The sequence below is a fragment of the Schistocerca nitens genome, chromosome 8 (assembly GCF_023898315.1).
Source record: "Schistocerca nitens isolate TAMUIC-IGC-003100 chromosome 8, iqSchNite1.1, whole genome shotgun sequence".
Taxonomy (NCBI): Eukaryota; Metazoa; Arthropoda; class Insecta; order Orthoptera; family Acrididae; genus Schistocerca; species Schistocerca nitens.
The window spans coordinates 193,303,961-193,328,242 of record NC_064621.1 but is presented as its reverse complement, the minus strand read 5'-3'; the positions used below and the strand labels follow the sequence as shown (position 1 = coordinate 193,328,242).

Genomic DNA, 24,282 nt, shown 5'->3' with positions numbered 1-24,282 from the left:
CTCGTTTTGCTTTTGTTGATGTTCATCTTATATCCTCCTTTCAAGACACTGTCCATTCCGTTCAACTGCTCTTCCAAGTCCTTTCGTCTACATCTACATCTACATCTACATTTATACTCCGCAAGCCACCCAACGGTGTGTGGCGGAGGGCACTTTACGTGCCACTGTCATTACCTCCCTTTCCTGTTCCAGTCGCGTATGGTTCGCGGGAAGAACGACTGTCTGAAAGCCTCCGTGCGCGCTCTAATCTCTCTAATTTTACATTCGTGATGTCCTCGGGAGGTATAAGTAGGGGGAAGCAATATATTCGATACCTCATCCAGAAACGCACCCTCTCGAAACCTGGCGAGCAAGCTACACCGCGATGCAGAGCGCCTCTCTTGCAGAGTCTGCCACTTGAGTGTATTAAACATCTCCGTAACGCTATCACGGTTACCAAATAACCCTGTGACGAAACGCGCCGCTCTTCTTTGGATCTTCTCTATCTCCTCCGTCAACCCGATCTGGTACGGATCCCACACTGATGAGCAATACTCAAGTATAGGTCGAACGAGTGTTTTGTAAGCCACCTCCCTTGTTGATGGACTACATTTTCTAAACACTCTCCCAATGAATCTCAACCTGGTACCCGCCTTACCAACAATTAATTTTATATGATCATTCCACTTCAAATCGTTCCGCACGCATAATCCCAGATATTTTACAGAAGTAACTGCTACCAGTGTTTGTTCCGCTATCATATAATCATACAATAAAGGATCCTTCTTTCTATGTATTCGCAATACATTACATTTGTCTATGTTAAGGGACAGTTGCCACTCCCTGCACCAAGTGCCTATCCGCTGCAGATCTTCCTGCATTTCGCTACAATTTTCTAACGCTGCAACTTCTCTGTCTCTGACAGAATTACAATGTCATCGGCGAACCTCAAAGTTTTTACTTCTTCTCCATGAATTTTAATACCTACTCCGAATTTTTCTTTTGTTTCCTTTACTGCTTGCTCAATATACAGATTGAATAACATCGGGGAGAGGCTACAACCCTGTCTCACTCCTTTCCCAACCACTGCTTCCCTTTCATGCCCCTCGACTCTTATAACTGCCATCTGGTTTCTGTACAAATTGTAAATAGCCTTTCGATCCCTGTATTTTACCCCTGCCACCTTCAGAATTTGAAAGAGAGTATTCCAGTTAACGTTGTCAAAAGCTTTCTCTAAGTCTACAAATGCTAGAAACGTAGGTTTGCCTTTTCTTAATCTTTCTTCTAAGATAATTCGTAAGGTTAGTATTGCCTCACGTGTTCCAACATTTCTACGGAATCCAAACTGATCTTCCCCGAGGTCCGCTTCTACCAGTTTTTCCATTCGTCTGTAAAGAATTCGCGTTAGTATTTTGCAGCTGTGACTTATTAAACTGATAGTTCGGTAATTTTCACATCTGTCAACACCTGCTTTCTTTGGGATTGGAATTATTATATTCTTCTTGAAGTCTGTGGGTATTTCGCCTGTGTCATACATCTTGCTCACCAGATGGTAGAGTTTTGTCATGACTGGCTCTCCCAAGGCCATCAGTAGTTCTAATGGAATGTTGTCTACTCCCGGGGCCTTGTTTCGACTCAGGTCTTTCAGTGCTCTGTCAAACTCTTCACGCAGTACCTTATCTCCCATTTCATCTTCATCTACATCCTCTTCCATTTCCATAATATTGTCCTCAAGTACATCGCCCTTGTATAAACCCTCTATATACTCCTTCCACCTTTCTGCCTTCCCTTCTTTGCTTAGAACTGGGTTGCAATCTGAGTTCTTGATATTCATACAAGTGGTTCTCTTCTCTCCAAAGGTCTCTCTAATTTGCCTGTAGGCAGTATCTATCTTACCCCTAGTGAGACAAGCCTCTACATCCTTACATTTGTCCTCTAGCCATCCCTGCTTAGCCATTTTGCACTTCCTGTCGATCTCATTTTTGAGACGTTTGTATTCCTTTTTGCCTGCTTCATTTACTGCATTTTTATATTTTCTCCTTTCATCAATTAAATTCAATATTTCTTCTGTTATCCAAGGATTTCTATTAGCCCTCGTCTTTTTACCTACTTGATCCTCTGCTGCCTTCACTACTTCATCCCTCAGAGCTACCCATTCTTCTTCTACTGTATTTCTTTCCCCCATTCCTGTCAATTGTTCCCTTATGCTCTCCCTGAAAGTCTCTACAACCTCTGGTTCTTTCAGTTTATACAGGTCCCATCTCATTAAATTCCCAACTTTTTGCAGTTTCTTCAGTTTCAATCTGCAGTTCATAACCAATAGATTGTGGTCAGAATCCACATCTGCCCCTGGAAATGTCTTACAATTTAAAACCTGGTTCCTAAATCTCTGTCTTACCATTATATAATCTATCTGATACCTTTTAGTATCTCCAGGATTCTTCCAGGTATACAACCTTCTTTTATGATTCTTGAACCAAGTGTTAGCTATGATTAAGTTATGCTCTGTGCAAAATTCTACAAGGCGGCTTCCTCTTTCATTTCTTCCCCCCAATCCATATTCACCTACTATGTTTCCTTCTCTCCCTTTTCCTACTGACGAATTCCAGTCACCCATGACTATTAAATTTTCGTCTCCCTTCACTACCTGAATAATTTCTTTTATCTCGTCATACATTTCATCAATTTCTTCATCATCTGCAGAGCTAGTTGGCATATAAACTTGTACTACTGTAGTAGGCATGGGCTTTGTGTCTATCTTGGCCACAATAATGCGTTCACTATGCTGTTTGTAGTAGCTAACCCGCATTCCTATTTTTTTATTCATTATTAAACGTACTCCTGCATTACCCCTATTTGATTTTGTATTGCCCGCATCTCGTGGTCGTGCGGTAGCGTTCTCGCTTCCCACGCCAGGGTTCCCGGGTTCGATTCCCAGCGGGGTCAGGGATTTTCTTTGCCTCGTGATGGCTGGGTGTTGTGTGATGTCCTTATGTTAGTTAGGTTTAAGTAGTTCTAAGTTCTAGGGGACTGATGACCATAGCTGTTAAGTCCCGTAGTGCTCAGAGCCATTTGAACCATTTGATTTTGTATTTATAACCCTATAATCACCTGACCAAAAGTCTTCTTCCTCCTGCCACCGAACTTCACTAATTCCCACTATATCTAACTTTAACCTATCCATTTCCCTTTTTAAATTTTCTAACCTACCTGCCCGATTAAGGGATCTGACATTCCACGCTCCGATCCGTAGAATGACAGTTTTCTTTCTCCTGATAACGACGTCCTCTTGTGTAGTCCCCGCCCGGAGATCCGAATGGGGGACTATTTTACCTCCGGAATATTTTACCCAAGAGGACGCCAATATCATTTAATCACACAGTAAAGCTGCATGTAGTAAAGCTGCATGTCCTCGGGAAAAATTACGGCTGTAGTTTCCCCTTGCTTTCAGCCGTTCGCAGTACCAGCACAGCAAGGCCGTTTTGGTTAATGTTACAAGGCCAGATCAGTCAGTCATCCAGACTGTTGCCCCTGCAACTACTGAAAAGGCTGCTGCCCCTCTTCAGGAACCACATGTTTGTCTGGCCTCTCAACAGATACCCCTCCGTTGTGGTTGCTCCTACGGTACGGCCATCTGTATCGCTGAGGCACGCAAGCCTCCCCACCAACGGCAAGGTCCATGGTTCGTGGGGGGAGATGGGGTGGTCCGCAGCAAATCAGACAGTTGACTGACGCCCCTGTAAAACTTTTAAAAATTAAGGTAGGTAATAGTAGTAATTGTATGGTGTGGAAAATGACTGTAAGACTGTCAAATGAAAGAATAAATTACTCAATTTGGAGTAGTAAATACCTTTGCTGAACATATCATTGAACTACCTTGAATTTCGATTACAACAGAGATGTAATAATTTGTTTCCTTGGTGTGCCGCTTCTGATTTCATAGGTGCTACGCCAACCGTTGTGAACGAGCGGTTCTAGGCGCTTGAGCCCGGAACCGCGCTGCTCCTACGGTCGCAGGTTCGAATCCTGCCTCGGGCTTGGATGTGTGTGATGTCCTTAGGTTAGTTAGGTTTAAGTAGTTCAAAGTCTAGGGGATTGATGACCTCAGATGTTAAGTCCCATAGTGCTTAGAGCCATTTGAACCATTTTCATAGGTGCTTGGCACGCAGCACAAAGCAGGGGTATAGTTAACTATACTACGCGAAGGTTGTGGGGTTTCCTCCATTCACGTAGCTGCCGTCTCCATGACAGCCTGCGCATTGGCTGAAGCTCTCTGCTCATCATTGCTTCCTTCACCAGTGCAACATGAAAAATGGACCTGACCACATCGATATACTACATGGGGTACTCAAGAATGTGATACGTTATCTGGTTGGTCTGACGCAATTTGAGCGTGCAACGCAGAGTCGTAGTTTCATTTTGACTTGTAGCTCAAGCGAGAGATGATTGATCATGGTGATATCCCCCCAGGATATATGTTTGAAACAAACGGGAGCCGGCCGCGGTGGTCTCGCGGTTCTAGGCGCGCAGTCCGGAACCGTGCGACTGCTACGGTCGCAGGTTCGACTCCTGCCTCGGGCATGGATGTGTGTGATGTCCTTAGGTTAGTTAGGTTTAAGTAGTTCTAAGTTCTAGGGGACTGATGACCACAGCAGTTGAGTCCCATAGTGCTCAGAGCCATTTGAACCAGCCAAACGGGATTTATGTTTGGAACAGGTTGGTATGCCTACTTCTATGCGCGGTCTGTGGGGCTTGGTGAAAGAAAATAACGAGAGAGGCACTTTCAAGACTCACATTTTGTTACCTCTAGCGAGGCTAGTTGCTGTTGTGATGCACGTTGCTTTACATGCACCCAGCCACACTTCGTATTACAGCTCAAAAAACACAGCAGAGAGTCATGCTGCGGCAATATTCGCCTTCTTTGCCTTTAGAAACGTTTACTTATCTAGAGTTACTTCAACATAACGATAATGGGCTGTCTTCAGCACCGAGAGCGTACAACAGTGGGGTACTGCCGCAGTCTTAACAACTCGTTGAGCTGCAACGAACTTTTGGACAAGAACAGTCAGATTAATAATTTAATTATATGTTGTATCGTCAAATTATGCTCAAAGAAGTGAATAACTCTTACTTTACAGTATACGAGCGAAACATAATCACGATGAGTTGGTTTGCATCACTTTCTACATCCAGTGTGAATGAAGCAAGAAATAAAGTGTATTAATGGGAAATGAAGCACTTCACACAGTCAAAAATCGTTATTACCACCAGTTAAATCCGTTAAATGGTCAATGTGGAACTTTTAGAACAGATGGGTGGGCAAGAAAGATTATCATCCGTAACACTGAACAGTGGCAACGAATAACAGGTTTGTGAAGTTACGTACGGGATATTGTTATTTTACTGGCTCTGTGAAAGTCTTATTTCCTCTGTCGAAGAGCAGCAAACGAAGAAACAATGGAGGATGGGGAATACTAGGAGTGATAAAAAGTAATACCTCCTAAATTTTTGTGTGAAAACTCTTAAAGCTTTTCGAATAAAACAAACGTAATTAACGTTCTATATCTTTATTCTTCTTGTCTACTTAATTATTTCTCAACGTCGTCACACTGGCAATGAACACGTTTCTCCCGGCGTGAAATCAGTTTCTTGACACTGACGCTGTAGAATGTTTGACTTTTTTGACGGAGCCACAACATTACTTCTGCTTGCACCGTTCCGTCATTATCAAAGTGAAGTCCTCGAGAGCGTTCTTTAATTTTTGGAAACAGATGAAATTTGAATGGGGGCAAGTCGTGACTGTATGGAGGGTGATCGATGACAGTGAAAGCAAGGCGTCAGATAGCTTCAGGTGTCTCAGCGTTCGTGTGAGGTCCGCCATTGTCATGCTGAAGGAGGGGTGCTCCATGTTTGGATAAACTCTTCTGCGGCTAGAAACCCGATTACAGCACGCTGTTTCTCACGCACTGGCGTAGTTACGTTCCACGCCGCCATGTCACACTCACAATTTGGAGCTGAAGATGTAGAATATTAAAAACGGTTGTTTCACTTGAAAAGCTTTAAGAGTTTTCACATAAAAACTGCAAAGGCATTACCTTCCAGCACGCCCTCGTATTTCATAACATATAAACATCCTGAACAGAAGAGAATCGAAGTGCCTGATATGTGGTGCTACTGAAGAAGGTCGAAATTAGGTGGACTGATAAAATAAAGGAGTTTCTTCGCAGAATTGGCGAAGAAAGGAACATATGGAAAACACTGACAAGAAGAAGGTAGAGGATGGTAGGACATGTGCTACGACATCATGGAACAGCCTCCATGGTACTAGATGGAGCTGTAGAGGGTATAAACTATAAGAGAAGACAAAAATTAGAATACATCCAACAAATAATTGAGGACGTAGGGTACAAGTACTCTGAGATGAAGAGGTTACTGCAGGATAGGAATTCGCGACGATCCTCATCAAACCAGTCAGAAGACTGATGACAGTAAAGGAATCAAATGTCAAGTTAAAGATGAAGAGATACTGGACGAAAAACTTTTAGAAGAATATCGGAAAATTTGTTGAGTAACTCATGATTCTGTGCAGAGTCATTATAAATTACTGAGGTATTTAATAATTCTACATTTTCCCTAACACAGAACATGAATACATTATCTTCTATTACCTCAAATGACGGAGACTACGCATTGCTTAGATTAGGAAGGAAGGAAGGAAGATTGCGATCCAGCGTGACTTCGATGACGTCGTCATCAAAAACGGAGCACAAACACGCATAGAGGAAGCAAATGGCTCTGAGCACTAAGGGACTTAACATCTGAGGTCATCAATCCCACAGAACGTAGAACTACTTAAACCTAACTAACGTAAGGACATCACACACATCCATGTCCGAGGCAGGATTCGAACTTGCGACCGTAGCGGTCGCGCGGTTCCAGACTGAAGCGCCGAGAACCGCTCGGCCACTCTGGCCGGCGAGGAAGCATGGAAAAGGAAACAGGCCATGTCCTTTAAAAGGAAAATCCTAGAATTTTCCTTCTGCGACTTAAGGAAATCACTGAAGTACTAATCTGGATTGCAGGGCGGGAATCTAAATCACCTACTTCCGGAACGAAAGTCTAGTAGTGCCTTACGACTGCTTCACCTCGCTTGGTTGCGGTGCTTATAGAACTCCTTGTGGACCCCGTGAGTAATACGGAATAAACATCCAGGCGATAGTCTCTTTCTCGCGGAGACCTGTAAAAGAGGCTTGCGTGACATCGTTCATAGCTGCGGTAGTTAACCTTCTCGATTCCGAAAACCTTGATTAAGGACAGATTTGTTAACTTTGTCTTTGATGATACCTGACGGGAAGAAATAAGGAAGTAGGAGACCGAGCGAGATGGGTTACCATATGAAAACATTGTGTGCAGCCGACGCGCAATCAGTCCGTTGATGCGGAATGTTTCAGTGCAATTATTTGTAATCATCCGTATACCAATAGGGTAGCACGCTGTGAACTGTGTTGTACATGTGTGTGTCCTTTAATAATATTTTCAGTGATGACGAACAGGTAAACAGGTGTCACTCAGGAAACACAAAGAACACGTACACGGGTGGTCGCGTTGGATCTCAGAGACACAACAAAGTTTTTCAGAACCCTGTGTTAGCACACTGGGCTACTGAATTTTCCAAGTAAATGCAATGCCATTACATCACCGGTAATGATCCCTTCCAGCAAAATGTGAGCCTGCTCGCCAACGGACACGAAATTCTGTAAGAAAAGCTGCTTCTTCATGATAAGATTTCAGTAAGTATAACACCCATTTGTACAAGCCCCACTGCAATCATCTGCATCTACAACTACATCTACATTTATAACACTTCTCTTCAGTTCACACTTCATTGTTTGGCAGAAGGTTTCTCGAACGACCTACAGACTATTTCTCTATCGTTACACTCTCGAACAGTGCGCGGGAATAAATGAAAGCTTATATATTCCCGTGAGACCTCTGATTTCTCTTATTAACCCCCGACGCAAGCAGAGGGGTGTTATTTTAACGTGTGTATCTACGTATCTGTCTGTGGCATCGTAGTCCCCAAACGTAAGGTCCGATTTTAAGGTAGTATTTTTTTTTTTTTTTTATTTCAAAGCTGGTTTAATCGGGGTGATTCTTAGCTACGTTCCGTGAAAGTCTGTTCAGCCGTTTAAATTTCATCAGCTAAATTCAGTAAAAATGTTTTCCGCCACCGCGCTCTCTCGATATACGCTACGTAACGCATAAAAGCTACATCAAGTTACGTAGTACCAGAGTGTAGAGCTCAAAAATATCTAGTTATATGTTGATCAACAGTGATGAATTTTGTTTTTTGAAGTCGCCCGTTGTAGCACCTACTAAGCAGAAAAAGGGTGACTGTGACTCAACTATAAGAGACAAACACATGCTCTCACAGACTTGTTTGTAGGTATTTTTGAGGTCTAGCTTTCAGTCCTAAATCACATGATTTTATCCTAATAGTTAAGGCAGCCTACTGCAGGAGAGTTCAGTGGCAGACCCCTATCTTCCGATTTGATTTAGAATTGTCGCCACTGCTTATTGCTTGTACTACCTAAATCGGCTAAATATATACTAAAACGGATCGATGAATAGATGTGTGAATTAAAAAAACAAAAACGTAAATCATGTAAGTCAAAATGGCAAAATACTATGATAGTTTTTAATGCATTTTAATTACTAATAGTAGCTACATGTGAGAAGTGCAAAGTATTCGAAATATAACAGTATTTTTAAATACTGCATTGCCAAAATCTTGCAAGTATAATAATGTTTATGAAAAAACATGTATTCTGAGAATAAGCAGATTTAGGCGAGGCAAGATCTCGCGTTGCCATTTCGTGTATCGTCCCGGACAATATTTGCGTGATTGCGGGGTTGGATGTGGATCGTACCGAGTCTACTAGTAAAATATAAACATTAAAAACCATTAAATAAGACTTAAATTACAGATTTTAAAAAACTACGAAAAAATCCTATATATATATATGTATTGCCCCTTGCAGTTTGGTATAAGTCGTAATATTTTGATCGAAGCGTCGTTGCGTCGGGGGACCGCTAAGCAAATAAAATAGTATAAAAATGGCAACGTATGAAATTTAAATAAAAGTAAGCTGCCTAGGCAAAGAACGTAAATATTGAAACAACAATATCAAATCGTTTAGTCTGCGTGTTAGCTGATTTACTCGGAAAAATTCGCAGTGCAGAGGCAGCCGTCAACGACGCCTGCCCTAATGCGACTCCGTCTTAGGGTACCTGGCGGCACCTGGTCACTCCCCATGCGCTACATACGACGCACCGCGCGACTGGAGCGCGTGGGTTGTAATTACGTACAAACTTAGTTAGGCTGGTACGTAATTGTGTAAAAGCACGGTATAAAATAACTAGGTAACGGGACCGATTACCTCGCAGTTTTGTCCCTTCCCCCTCTCTTTTAAACCAACAACAACAACTAGGTAACGCTGCTCCTTAACAACGTTATGCTAATTACAGACAAATTGAATTTCGTGTTTATATAATGAGTAACTGCAACTTCACTAACTAATGCGAGGTGTGGATGCGAGACGGAAAGAACTGGAAGGGATGACGCCAAACAGAAGAGGCTTATATCTAGCAATAATGTGAGTATTCTGTTAAAGAAAAGATAGCTGCTGTTAACTCTTTTCTTTTTATTTACTTTCCGGCCCTACGGCGCGACAACGCTTGGATCGGAATATTACATTTACATTAAACTTAAAGGGGCAATATGTATTTTTTTTTACTTTTTAGAAGTTTTTTGTCGTCTTTTTTAATTTTTAATTTTTTTATTACGATGATCGTTTATCCCTATGTAGTTGCACGTCAAAAAATATTATCACATTCGAAGGAGAAATTTCGCAATTGAAATTTGGTGAAAAGACGTCGCCGCAACGAAAAATGCCTTGCAATTAATGATTGCCACCCCAATTCGTTTACCACACCCGTAATACTAGCTCGCCAACTTCGCGAAAACACAAAACGAACTGCCGTTCTTTAAACTTCTACGCTTCCGTCCATCAATCCCATCTGGTAAGAATCCCACACCGTGCAGCACGTTTCCAGAAGAGGACGGACGAGTGTTGAGCAGGTAGTCTCTTTAGTAGATCTGTTGCATCTTCTAATTACTCTTCCAAAGTCTGATGATTACTTTCATATGCTATAAACAACAGTATCGTCTGCAAACAAAGTAAGAGCGCTGCTAAGACTCTCTCCTGAATCGTTTACGTAGATGGGTCCTATAATGCTTCATTTAGGAGCACCAGGTATCATTTCTTTTTTTACACGATGACTGTGTACTGTGGTCACGTTGACAGGAAATCACGAAACCTATAGCACAATCCGATATGTCGAAACCAGCCCTGAAATTTTTCACACGTGAATAATACACCAAAGGATAGGCCCTGTCAAAATTTTAGGTGCTAAGGCACCTTACGAGTATTTCTTCAAAAAAACGGCAAAATTTTCATATTTGACGCACGAGGAAACACTGATAGCAGCAGTTCGTACAGCCCCTCCTACCGACCGCGCGAATGTGCGAATAAACAGACGCAGCCGGGATAAGAGAACGTAGCGCCACGTAGTGCGATGTCCAAAGCGCTCACATGGGAAATTTAAGCACTTAAACCGCACCAAAAGTGCCTCAATTTATTACTTGTTTGAATAACTTGCAATTCATATCGACAACTAAACTGCCGCATATGTAATTGTTACACAAGTGACTAGGAGAGGATAGAAACACAAGGCAATGTACGAGGTCTATTCGGAAAGAAAGGACTGACAGGTCGTGAAATGGAAACCACTGTGAAAATCGAGTTAGCTACACCTTCCAGCTACACCTCTATATAGTCTCTGCTCCGACTTACAAGACTCGTCGTAGCTTTGCAGCAGCTTTCCAATACCCTCGTCATAGAAGCTACCCATCTATCTTTCCGCCAATTCTCTACATTGGTCTACAGTCTATGCCACAATGTTGTCTTCATAGCCAGCGGTTCATGTGAGCAGAGATGAAACTTAGAGCGAGCTAATTATAGGCCGAAGTGTTGGTGATGAATAACGTCCTATCGAAAATGCTGCAGGAGCATCCTCATTGCCCCTGCAGAGTGCGACCGGGAATTGTCATGAGTTAGGAAACACATGACAGTTAATCTTATGTGGGCTGCATGACATTGGGTGAAGTCCCTCACCAGGACCTCATACTTGGCTGGAGGCACTATTTTCTAAGAATCTTTGCGTGCTCACTATGCGTTCAAAACTGAAAAGAGCGACGTGACGCGATTGACCGGGATAATAGTAACACTGCTCAACACATCTCTGCATAGCTTCGTGGGATATTCACTATCGATTCCATTTCGCGCCCGATCGGACCTAACTTTACCAATAGCCCTCCTAAGAGGTTACATTACGGATTACGTCCATCAATCGGGGCTTCAATTTGTAGGCATTATATACTTTATAACAATATCTGTAGCACAGTTCTTGTGGTAATATTTAAGTAGCGTAGATTTTATTAACAATGAAACAGTTACATTTTATTCAATGTATTGGCAACAAAAACGCGAAGCGTCACTTGGATGACGAAAAAAATATTTTCTATGCACCAGGCACAGCTGATAAAAGAAAAATCAGTTCATTCAGGCATTTCACAGTAATTACTAGTATTATTCAGATAAAATTAACATGGAGCAAGAAATGGTCGTGGCCGTTGCTCTGTATATTAAGCTGCGTATCAGGCATACTTGATCAAGTTCTTAAAATGTGGTGATGCAAACTGAAAATGCGCGAACGTCAGAAGTTCAATTATACTGATCCGCTGATAAATATGAAACGAATTACAGCTATCAGAAATTATACTGTCCGACGGTTTTCAGGAAAAGATGCTTCACACTGTAGAAAAAATTCTTTTCTTTATCGAAAGGCTGAATCACACTATTAGTGGCGAGTGGAATCCAAATTACATTAACAGTCTTTTCGTCGTCCTCCTAAAGAGATATTGTTCTGTGCAGGTCAAGAGTGCCACAAAAGAAATGAGTTGTTTTTCGCTACTGGTAAGAAGATGCATCGGATGTAATACTGAAACTTATTCTCTCCCATTTTTCCAGATTTTACTACGTCAATTACAAAATTTTTGCAACTAACCAGTCGTTTTTTTTAAATTTTTGATACTAATCTGCCCCGAGGTTCCTGAAGAAAGCTACAAAGCTGCGGAAACTGTAATCCATTGATACTTATCACTGACGTTGTTGTATACGAATGTGTCACAGCATTCACAAACTATGCCGGCCGGAGTGGACGAGCGGTTCTAGGCGCTACAGACTGGAACTGCGCGACCGCTACGGTCGCAGGTTCGAATCCTGCCTCTGGCATGGATGTGTGTGATGTTCTTAGGTTAGTTAGGTTAAAGTAGTTCTAAGTTCTAGGGGACTGATGACGTTAGAAGTTCAGTCCCATAGTGTTCTGAGCACTATGGGACTTAACGTTAGAAGTTAAGTCCCATAGTGCTCTGAGCACTATGGGACTTAACTTCCGAGGTCATCAGTCCCCTAGAACTTAGAACTACTTTAACCTAACTAACCTAAGGACATCACACACATCCATGCCAGAGGCAGGATTCGAACCTGCGACCGTAGCGGTCGCGCGGTTGCAAACTGAAGCGCCTAGAACCGCTCGGTCACCCCAGCCGGCTAGCAATACTGCAAAAGCAACTGCTAATTATTATTGATATAAAAATAAGCTGCAAATTCAAGCAAACAGTATCTGTTGAGAGTTGTGTCCGGATAACTATCAATATAAACTGAAATTCGCTTTAGAAATTACGGTCGTGTTCTGCCGTGTCATCTGCCTGCCCATGTGCCGTCAACCACGCGCCCACCGTGTTCCGTATACACTGTCTGCTGCTACAGCTACCGCAGGGGTATAGATTTCTCCAACTGCCTATTACGAATTTCGCATATTTCAACAGTTTTACCTGCAGTTATTTTAGGACCTAAAATTTTTACGTGGTGTTTCTTTCGGTGTATTCTACCTGTATAAAACATTCCACGACAGGTTTCGACATGACGGATTAGACAATTTCCTTACGAGACGATATTCCATAGGCACCAATTTCATTAGAAGCCCCTAGTGAGAAACGAACTAACGGTATCAAAAGCATTCTAGAAATCTACAAATATGGCATCAGTCTAGGATCGCCTGCTGATAGCACTCATTACTTCGTGTGAATAAAGAGCTATTGTTTCACAAGAACGATAACGTCCGTGTTGTTACCAGTGACTATAGCTGCTCTTGGTTGTTCCTCTGCACTGATTGCTGTGGGACTTCTGAGGAAATTCACTTTCACTTTGTGTTATGGCGACTTTGGGCATACAGTTTCTGCAGCGACGGTTTTTTTACGCTAGGCAACTTGGGGAGTACGTTACTTTAATCACAAATACTGTACTGATGAACGCAGAAAATTATCAGACAGACAGACCAATCAAAGTAACACACTTGTATGCAGAATTTCGTCAGTAAACACTACAAGATATTGTCTCAGCTACAGGAATGTAATGACGTTACATTCTAATTGGCCTTATTTCTACACTATTTATCTAATTTCCACCACAGTCAAATCAACAGAAGTTACACTATAAAAACATTAATTAATACCTAAAGCACTTAATGGAAACCAATTAACAGATTTCCATTATAAATCAAGGTTTAAATATAATAATATAAACACAGTGTTAATAATAATCTCTGGGTTCCTTTTTCGAAAAATGGCTCTGAGCACTATGGGACTCAACTGCTGAGGTCATTAGTCCCCTAGAACTTAGAACTAGTTAAACCTAACTAACCTAAGGACATCACAAACATCCATGCCCGAGGCAGGATTCGAACCTGCGACCGTAGCGGTCTTGCGGTTCCAGACTGCAGCGCCTTTAACCGCACGGCCACTTCGGCCGGCTCGGTTCCTTTTTCGGGTATTGGGTATTAATGACTTTGAGACAAAGGGAACATTGAAAGGCTAACTTTAACAGAAATCTGTTGGTTCATCTCATTACCGGTTGCAAACTGCAGTCTGACGTCAGATGACATGAGTCACGCACGCTGTAAACAGGAGACATCAGTATCTCTACGTGCAATTGTCATATTTATAGTGATTGCGACCAAACCAGACCTGACCCTACAAATCCCACTAATGACTCTGTCTCATCGTCATTGTTCACACTAGTTAACAAAATGTTGAACGTTTCCTTGCAGATTTCAAAGCATCACATTTTATGTGCACCGAAACCAAACATACGGTGCTGTATGTTAAGATCGCAGGTATCATACCCTGCAACTGTTCACCCTGATGGGCCCTCGTTTGCGAGTAACTGACTAAAAGAGTTCGAAATTTTGCATGATGCTCAATAGCATTAAGAAAGATACATCACAAGTCCGATTACGAGGTGGCTAGGATAATAAGTTTCTCTTGCAAGAGGTTGTGGGTTCGAATTTTCTCAGATGCAATAATTTTTTATAGATAAATCTTTATCGAAATGACTTTATTATTTTTATTCAATTAATTGGTTTAAATGTAATGTTTTTAAATAGTGTCACATTATTTTAATCACCATATGAACTCTTTTCATTTGTTTCATTTTTTCGTCATATTCTTCTTCCAATCGGAATTTTTGTGAATGTGGATTTAATTATATTCATCTATTATAATATTAATTTTTTTGAAAATTCCGATCTATCGGTTAAAAAACAAAAGACCACATAATCTATTTATTTTGAATGTGCAGTGGTGTGAAAAATGCAGTTTTCGTTAACATGTGTGCATTTTTTTTCACGGTAATCGTCATAGAAACATTTAAAATATAACCTAAATACCTATTGTACTAAGGACAAAATAACGCAGGTGAAGATTTTAATGGAAGAATGTCTTATCAATATAACGAAATTCAAACATAATGACAAATAAATATAATGAAAACACTAATGTCGACGAAAAAATAGGGTGACAAAACAAAAAATAAATCGAAATTAATAGATAAAATTAATTAAAAACACATAAACATTTCAAGTGGAAAAAGAATGACAGGAAGAAAAATGAGAGTAAATGAAGAACTTGATATTATGATTAAAATGATGTGGCAAAGGAAAGAAAATAAAAAATTACACTTAAATCAATTAACTGTATAAAAATTGTGATCAAAGTAATTTCAACAAATATTTGAAAATGCAAAAAAAATCCAACATCTATCCACTACGCAACCAGACTGTAGGCTGCAACTTTATAACGCTACTGAGTGCCACACAAAATTCCGAAATTTTATTTCGTCAATTACTCACAAATGAGTGCCCACCACGGTGAATGGCTGCAGTGTATGATACCTGGAATCTTAACCTACATAACCGTATAGATGGTTCCAGAAAGTCGATCCCAAGGCTGGGAACGTCTCCTTGTGAGTGTGTATTCACTTTTAGTTAATTTTTTTTTTTTTTACATTCTGATCAGCTCGGATTTATCGTCTGATCAACCGAAGTATTTATTAGCTTTCGTTGCTTTTGAGAAATTCACTCTTTTTTCATTCTAAATGAATCACATTTCCCTAAAACGTCCCCTCTAAAAGAAATTACCGCCTAACGCTTAATTTTACTGGTATGTCCTTCAGCATCTCTCAGAACTACACGTTTTGTAGTGTTAAAATGTTTCATGGGCCCTGATCTCAGCTCCGACCTGGCTATTGTTCTCTGTCACCTGCCGACAGCAGTAAGGCTAAAATCCCTTTCACTCTCTTAGGTGCCTGGGGTATCATTGCCTGGTGAGATGCAAATTCTTTTTCTGCCATCATGCGCCACTGATGCATACATGCATTAGAATTTTTCCACTTAAACTTGGCTTTAGAAAGCGTCTTCAAGGGTAATAACATTTTCTGCCGCCGGCTCATTTTTTCGCCATGTCATTGAGGACGCAGGTGGAACACAGGGTCCCAGTTACAGAGTAAATACCTGTCATGTCGCAGAAGGGGTGCCGGTGTCCTCTGCGTATTCAAGTACACACCAGCTATGAACACCCAGATAATTCACAGTGTTTTCTAGCAACAACAATATACACTTTTTGCGATAGACGCAATAATGCCAGACCTAGATAAATAGTGGTATCATCATAGAAGAATGCTGAAGATTAGATGGGTATATCATATAACTAATGAGGAGGTATTGAATAGAATTGGGGAGAAGAGGAGTTGTGGCACAACTTGACTAGAAGAAGGGATCAGTTGGTGGGACATGTTCTGAAGCATCAAGGGATCACCAACTTAGTATTGGAGGGCAACGTGGAGGGTAAAAATTGTAGAGGGAGACCAAGAGATGAATGCACTAAACAGATTCAGAAGGATGTAGGTTGCAGTAGGTACTGGGAGATGAAGCAGCTGGCATGCGGTTAAAGGCGCTGCAGTCTGGAACCGCAAGACCGCTACGGTCGCAGGTTCGAATCCTGCCTCGGGCATGGATGTTTGTGATGTCCTTAGGTTAGTTAGGTTTAACTAGTTCTAAGTTCTAGGGGACTAATGACCTCAGCAGTTGAGTCCCATAGTGCTCAGAGCCATTTGAACCATTTTTGATGAAGCAGCTTGCGCAGGATAGAGTAGCATGGAGTGCTACATCAAACCAGTCTCAGGAATGAAGACCACAACAACAACAACAACATCATTTATTTAGTCCCAGAATGGATAACTGCCGCTTTATGAAGTTACTCTGTTACATTAACAAACTTAAATACAAGGTGTAGAGATTCAGATTTAGGATCACTATCTATAATAACTAGTTCTGTAAAGGAAAGAAAGTAACTTACGTCAATAACTTGATCATTATCGAAGCCACAGATGAGAAATACTATATTTCTACATATTCTCTCGGTGATAACGTTGCTCTGACAGACTTTCGGTTGGATACGTTTTATTAACTCTGGGCTAGGAGCAAACCTCGTAGCTCCAATTAGTTTCAGGATCGTCTGAAACGAGTACATAGTAAGAGGTATTTATTCAAGTATAAATCATATTAGAAAAATTTTTACATTAATATTAATGATAGCTTAGCGATTCTAAAGTATTTTAGACTAGTGCAATCTCCAAAATATTTCATGCTTAGCGTATCTGAACGACATGTGGAAAAACGGAAGAATGGGGCAAAACAGATTGGACGGGTCAAACCGACTCGTAGAAGATTTCCTGTTAGGGGCTGCTATCGGGAGGCAACATTAAGAGTTCGTCAAGAGACAGCGATTATGTGTAGTTCGAGCTTGATTTCGTTTGCATACTGGCCATTGGTTGGATTGTGCAAACTTTTGAAGTTTTTAACAGTTTCTTTTCCAACGTGCACTAAGTTTCTTTATGGTTTTGAGAATTAGTATGGCAATCTGATTTACCATCAGTGAGTAAGTATGATTATTCAGTGTATTTAGTTGTATTTTTTACAGTAAACGTAGCCTGGCAACTGTTGCTCGATAAACTGAAATCGCCGTATTTTTTTCATTGTGTACTGTGGGGCAGATCCGTCAACCGCTGGTGGGATAAAACCGACGAAGGTCGGTCTTGCCCCGCAGTGTGTTTCATTATGCTGTATAATACAATTAAAACTCCGAATTAGTAATATTAAGTGTTTCATAAAAATTTACTCTCAATGTGGATGGAAGTAAACAGGACATAAAAAGGCTTTGGACCAATATTTTACTTTTTATTTAACATAAATGTTGTTTTACTTGTTACACAAATAAATTGAAACAGCAGGAAACTGGAATTTTTAGTAGAGCCTAAGATAAATTTCTATTTCAAGTAAAATGTTCTCTTAAAACTGATAAAATCTTTTCTTTGATTTTTTATCCCTCACAGCAAACAATGTTAACTGTAATATTTTTTTTACGTTCGTAAAAGTTATGCACCTACAATTTCATTTCAGATATGGTGAGGAACTATGTGCGACAACTCGGCAGAGATGGTCATAACAAGGAATGAGGGAGGCAGTAAATGTGGTTCTTGAAGTATTAATGGGATATACTGCAGCAACTAAATTTCTCAATATACCTCGTACAACCTTGATTGACAGGATGAAATAACAGCGAAAAAACGAATTGACGCACGAGCTGGCTTCTGAAAAGCGATTTCGTCGCTATGATACTGTGTTTTCTGAAGCTCAAGAAAAGGAAATAGCTGAGTATGTATTATTTATGGAAGACAGACTCTGTGACCTTACAGTTTCTGATCTACGCAGGCTGACGTTTGATTCAGCAGATAAAATATCGTAAACAATACCTTCAACAGAGTCGAAAAATTGGCAGGTAATGAGTGGTATTACGGTTTCTTTAAACGACATCCTAAATTAAAATTAAGGTTACCAGACCATACATTTTTAGCTCGAGCTTGAGCTTTTAATAAAGCTGCCGTTGGGAAATTTTTTTACCTTTGGGCGTCAGTTTATATACAGTACAAAATTAAACCAAACGATGGTACAGTGTGGATGAGACAGGGGTTCTCACAGTCCCAGACAAACCTTCAATGTTATTAGCCCCCCTGCGAAAAAAAAAAACAAGTTGGATGTTTATCTTGTACAGAACGTGGTGTGCTCCTTACTGTAGAAACACGTATGAGTGCACCTGGGAACTTAATGCAGCCGATTTTTGTATCTTCCAGCAAGAAAGAAAATCCATTGTTAATGGACGATGCTTCTTCAGAATCCTTCACCTTTTATCATGAGTCGGGGTGGATCAATAAGCACGTTTTTCTAATGTGGTTTAAGAAATTCATCTAATTTTCTCCCACCATTGGAAAAAACAATTTTGCTCATTTTGCACGGACGTGTATTGCATATTAACAGTTTGGGTCTTATTGACGTAGCTCGGAAACACAGTGTCATTCTATTGGATTTTCCACCGCGTACAACACACCGCCTTCATCCCCTAGATCTTTCTTTTATGGATACCCTTGAGTGCATACTATGAGTAAGAAACTAGGCAGTGGTTAATTGCGGATCCTGGGCGTAGCATCACCGTCTACCAAATCGGTAAGCTTGTGAATAGGGCTTTCACGACAGCTGCTCTTATGCAAACTGCCGTAAAGGGCTTCGAGAACAGTGGAATACACCCATTCAATAGAAACGTATTCCCTGCTCACCTGTATGATCCATCTGAAACCACAACTAGACTAGAAGAATCAGATCCTACAAACCTTCAGCCATGAACTGCTACAGAAGCATCGAACATTGAAGTGTCCGGTACTGCACATTTCCAGGTCTCTGCAACCTTTCTGAGTCTAATTCTAGAATACCTGATGATAAACGTCCACAACCATCTACATCTGTAATACCTGATGCTACGTGTTCTCGGCCTTCAACTTCTGAAGCACAAAATGAAGAAGGGAACCAGCCCTCCACTTTTGGAGCAACAAGTTCACTACATACGTCATCAGAGCGAAGTCCAGGAGGGCTACAAAAAGTACCATTGCAAACAATTGCAAACAAGTGCATTTCTAATATCACCTAAATTACTAGGCCACCCCCACAAGAAAAGGAGAGAGTCCACAAGAAAAATGCAAGGAAAAAACGAAAAACGGTCAACCTCACATCCTCACCTTACAAATCAGAACTGGAGATTGAGGAGAAGAAAAAAGAAAATCAAAGGGAAATTAAAGCAGAAAGAATGAAAGTTGGGAACTACTGATTGTTGGACACAGATAGTAAAAATAAAAGGTGTCCAAAGAGGTAGCTTTCTTTTCAATCTAAGCTCCAAACAGAATCTGAAAATTGCAAGGTAAAAGAAAAGAAAGTGAAAGCAAATGTCAAAGAGGTGACGATGACTTGAATGAAGACGAAGAGGCTTGCATATTCTGCAATGAATTATACTATAAGGACAGGGAGGGGTGAATTCAGTGTCTGATCTGTAAGGGATGGAGCCACGAGGCTTGTAAAAATTGTGAAGTACGAGATACCAATTTCGTTTGTAACTTTTTTTCTTAAAACTTAAATGCAGCGTCATGTAGTGTTAATTTCTCGTTTCATGCTGATATATGTCTCATTACATTTCAAGACATTCATTTGTATAGTTTTTTGTACATTTTGGAATAAACGTTTTTACATTTAAACCTCATGGGTGTCTGTTCTATGCCACGTACGGGGTAAAACCATCATTTTGTCAACGTTAGAAAAAAAAATTTAAGCACTTACCATTAATGCAATTTATATGAATATTCATACATCTGTAATATGCAGATAATATTAATAACCTCACTGCAAAATGTACACTAGAACTACAAAACATCGCAATCTAGTATTTCAGGCCTAATAACTGGGCTTCGACTTTAATCATACATCTCTTCATGTACGGCACACACACTATCTGGGCGAGTATGGGATGTAGACGAAAGTCATAGGATAAGAAAGTTTGGGTCAGCGATAGCAAACGTTCTAAGACGGCCGAGGCGAATGTGAAAGACCTTCATTAAAATTTGTAGCGCAGTTGGAGCAGTATTATTTTTTGAAACTTTTATTGTGTTTTTCAATTTATGATGTTTGTTTAACTTTACAAAGTATACTATTTTATTAAAATGCTAGTTTCATGTCAGTCAGGATATTTGTTATACTATTTAACTTTTTAAGAAATTAATTGTTAATCTCATTCTGTAAACTGCACCATAAGGGTACCTTTTATTTTTTTATGCTACTGAAATGTTGGTGTAATTCTCTGTAGAAGGAAAATGAAATTTCTTGCAGATGAGTGAAAAAAACTGCCGGTAGGTGTTTTATTCTTGGTTTTACCTTTTTTTGATTCGATATTTCTTCGGCATGTCTGATACAAAAAGGTTCCGTAATCAGGAAAGTAAAAAAACTTAGTAGAAAAACAAAAATGTTAGTCAAGATGACCCCTCGGGTCAAGCTCAAGCTCCGGGTTCGCGTCCCGGCCCGGCTCAAAATTTCATTGTCACCAGTGCATGCTGCAGCCAAAGTTAAGCCACATTCGCAAATGCGAATATGATTCCTGTGGTGTCACCGTCAGACACCACACTTGCTAGGTGGTAGCTTAAATCGGCCGCGGTCCATTAGTACATGTCGGACCCGCGTGTCGCCACTGTCAGGATCGCAGACCGAGCGCCACCACAAGGCAGGTCTCGAGAGACGTACTAGCACTTGCCCCAGTTGTACGACGACGTTGCTAGCGACTACACTGACGAAGCCTTTCTCTCATTTGCCGAGAGACAGTTAGAATAGCCTTCAGCTAAGTTAATGGCTACGACCTAGCAAGGCGCCATTAACCATTTGTAACGTTGCATGTACCTCAAGATAGAGTCTCACTTGTATCATCCAGAATGCTGTATACCAAAGGACAATATAAAAGTTAAGTGTTCTAGTAGCTACGTTCTTTTCTTTATCACATTCATTACGAATCCTGTTCCAGACTTAACGCCAGACGGCGTGAGTTGACGCGTGCCCTTTCGGCTACTTCACTGTGGACTGGCTGCCTTAACAGTCCACTACAATTCCCGTATTTCATTTGGCTGTTGATCATTGCAGTGTCTGTTCCTTCAGACATGTACCGCAATCTAATACAGTGAACAACTTCTGATTTGCTTCTCAACGTTGGAGATACATTTTATCCGTCGCCATCGTCCTGTCCTCTAACTTTTATGCTTCTCTTGCTCTTCTTTACTTTGTTCCCTGTACTGCCATAGTTTTGTCTTCATCATCAGAATAATCAGACTCGCTTTGACCGTCGTCATCCACCTCTGTTTTACCTTCCGAGCCTCTCTTCCCATTTTCCTTTGCGTCCGTTATTGCCATAGTTTGGTATTAGAATCACTATGACGAAGATCATTATTTTATTCTGAGGTATTGTCATTATTTTGACTACGCTGGAAAATCTAAAGTTTGTCGTTCGATATACGTGAGAGCTAGAAAGTAGTAATTTAAACACGATAAATAATATTGAAAGAACAAACTGCAGCTCGTAACAAATCACAATTTGATGTAACAATTTCGTAGAACAAGTTTCGAAGCATAGAACCCAATATTCCCGGTACCAGCCATCTACGACACCCGAGCTGGTGCCCTCCTGAACAATGTTCGTGTGATATTTTGAGAGGGACCAGCTTTTACACTGCTAGGTGCGTACAGAAATGACAGTAAAGATTCGTAGTGATATTGTGTGGTTGTCCTCACTTAGTAAGTGTTAACTATGAGGCCTGTCAAAACATAGCAATATCGTCTCTCAGAAGGACATCACCCCATATACTCTCTCAGAAATTGGCCTAAAGACATAGTAATCAATTAAATTAATGAATGTAACACTGAAACATTGAACTGTCGCAGGCTGCTGAGCACAGTTTATTGTTATTATAGTTCTGTCTTTCACAGCAGCGACACCTGCTGTGTTAAAATCGAATGAATGGATAAATAAATATTGTTTTATTGCCCTAGTAAGTTACGCCTTTTCTGTATGACTGCTGATTATATTTGAACGAATTTCAAATGAATTTTGAGGATTTCTCGATGGCGTTGAAGTTTTAACAAATATTAGTCTGCAGAATGAAAGTCCCACTCTGCAGCGGAGTGTGCACTGATACGAAACTTCCTGGCGGATTAAAACTGTATGGCGGATCGAGACTCGAACTCGGGATCTTTGCTTTTCGCGGGCAAGTGCTGGTAGAGAAATCTGCCAGGAAGTTTCAGTAGAGTCTGTCTGTACAAGGCGTTAAACTATCCTAAATGAGTTCTTACCTGGACAACGGATGTTAAAGGTGCTAAAATTCTGAACAGCGGGCTCTTCATGTGGTTCATGAAAGCAATTGGTGCCAGGCTGAACATTGCCCGAATTTTTTCGTTGTAGTCATGCTTCAAAGACATTCCGACGTAGAACATGGTCGTTCCCATGGAATGCCCAATATAAAATATTTGCTTGTGGCCAGTGGCATTTAAAACGTGGTCTATCTGCGCCGGCATGTCATAAATACCATGCTCGTGCCAGCTGAAACACGTGAATGTATGTTATTTTCATCTGCATGACAGCCCATTCTCTTTAGCCAGATATCTTCATGACTTTTGGTTAATAATCAGCTTTCTAAATGCGTAACGCTGCTCTATATGATTTATTTTTATTTTCGGGTTACGAATCTAATTACGATAGTTAACAGCCGTACGAAATTTGTGACATTACGTAAAACAGGTTGATTTCCTGGTCCATAGTGCCTGTATTAATAGTTCAATAGCTGAAATAACAGGTTAGCTACTCCGGAGGAGTTACGGAAAGTTCTGTCTAGCATGCAGAAACACTCTGTCCTAAACCAGAGGTAAATAAAAGAGAACGGTGTTTCAAAATTCAGTCAGCCTATCTGTCTACGAAATGCGGCGCGTGTGTGTGTGTGTGTGTGTGTGTGTGTGTGTGTGTGTGTGTGTGAAAGAGAGGGAGAGAGGGAGAAAGTGAACGAATTTCAAGGAAAACTGTGATGTAGTTGGCTGGAAAACGTTACGTTACCCTTGAATCCACGTCGCATTATTATCATCACACCTTCAAAATCAACACAGCATTAATTTTCACTTTATCTTACAAATATCTCTATCATTTAATATTTAAACTCAAATCCTTGACGGGGTAATTTACCAAACTTAACTACAATTTCGACATGGAAAATCACAGAAATCAGAAATGAGAAGAAAGAAAAACTGACCATCGCGTAAGCTTGATGTAATAAAATACTGCATTGTTTTGATCGGAAAACACTTTCTGCGTTTTAGAGTTTGTCATTAAAGATGTGAACTAACCAACAGTATTTAGAAATTAATACCCTGAAAGGATAGGACAAAACGTAAGTGATGTTTAAAATCTTCGCGATAGCCAAAACGTAGTGGGAGAAATCAGTAAAACAGGGACTACTTGCAGAAGGCGGAAATAAGGACTCGAGTGTCATTTCAATCCAAATGTTTGATCTTCCGCAGTGGTTGTTTGAGAATGTGTTTACTTTGTTAGGGTTAATCTAAATATTAAGGCGGTTTAGCACAAGATTTGTTATGAAGGACATTCGGGAACTGACAGGCATGATTAATTAAAGAGATTCTCTTCAGTTATACACCTGAAGACGTAATTTTAACATTCCGACACCGGTCGTGGTTTGAACAAATCATTAGTACAACTGAAGCGGATTTCTTTAAATAAATTAATTAATTCGGTTTATATTACTGTTACGTATGTGTTCATTCAGACTCCGTTCTCAGAGTTTCTGTTCCGCTAAGACATTAAAA

At 40.6% G+C, this 24,282-nt stretch overlaps 1 protein-coding gene across 1 annotated transcript in view; it reads right to left on the bottom strand.

Moving 5' to 3' along the window:
• LOC126199482 (lipase 3-like) overlaps positions 1-24,282 on the bottom strand; it is a 104,935-nt gene that overhangs the window by 33,796 nt on the left and 46,857 nt on the right. Inside the window, exons 4-5 of the mRNA XM_049936404.1 lie at positions 22,765-23,011; positions 16,856-17,014 (exon numbers count right to left, since the gene is read on the bottom strand). Of these exons, the coding sequence (XP_049792361.1) occupies positions 16,856-17,014; positions 22,765-23,011 (406 nt within the window). The remainder of the gene's footprint in view (positions 1-16,855; positions 17,015-22,764; positions 23,012-24,282) is intronic.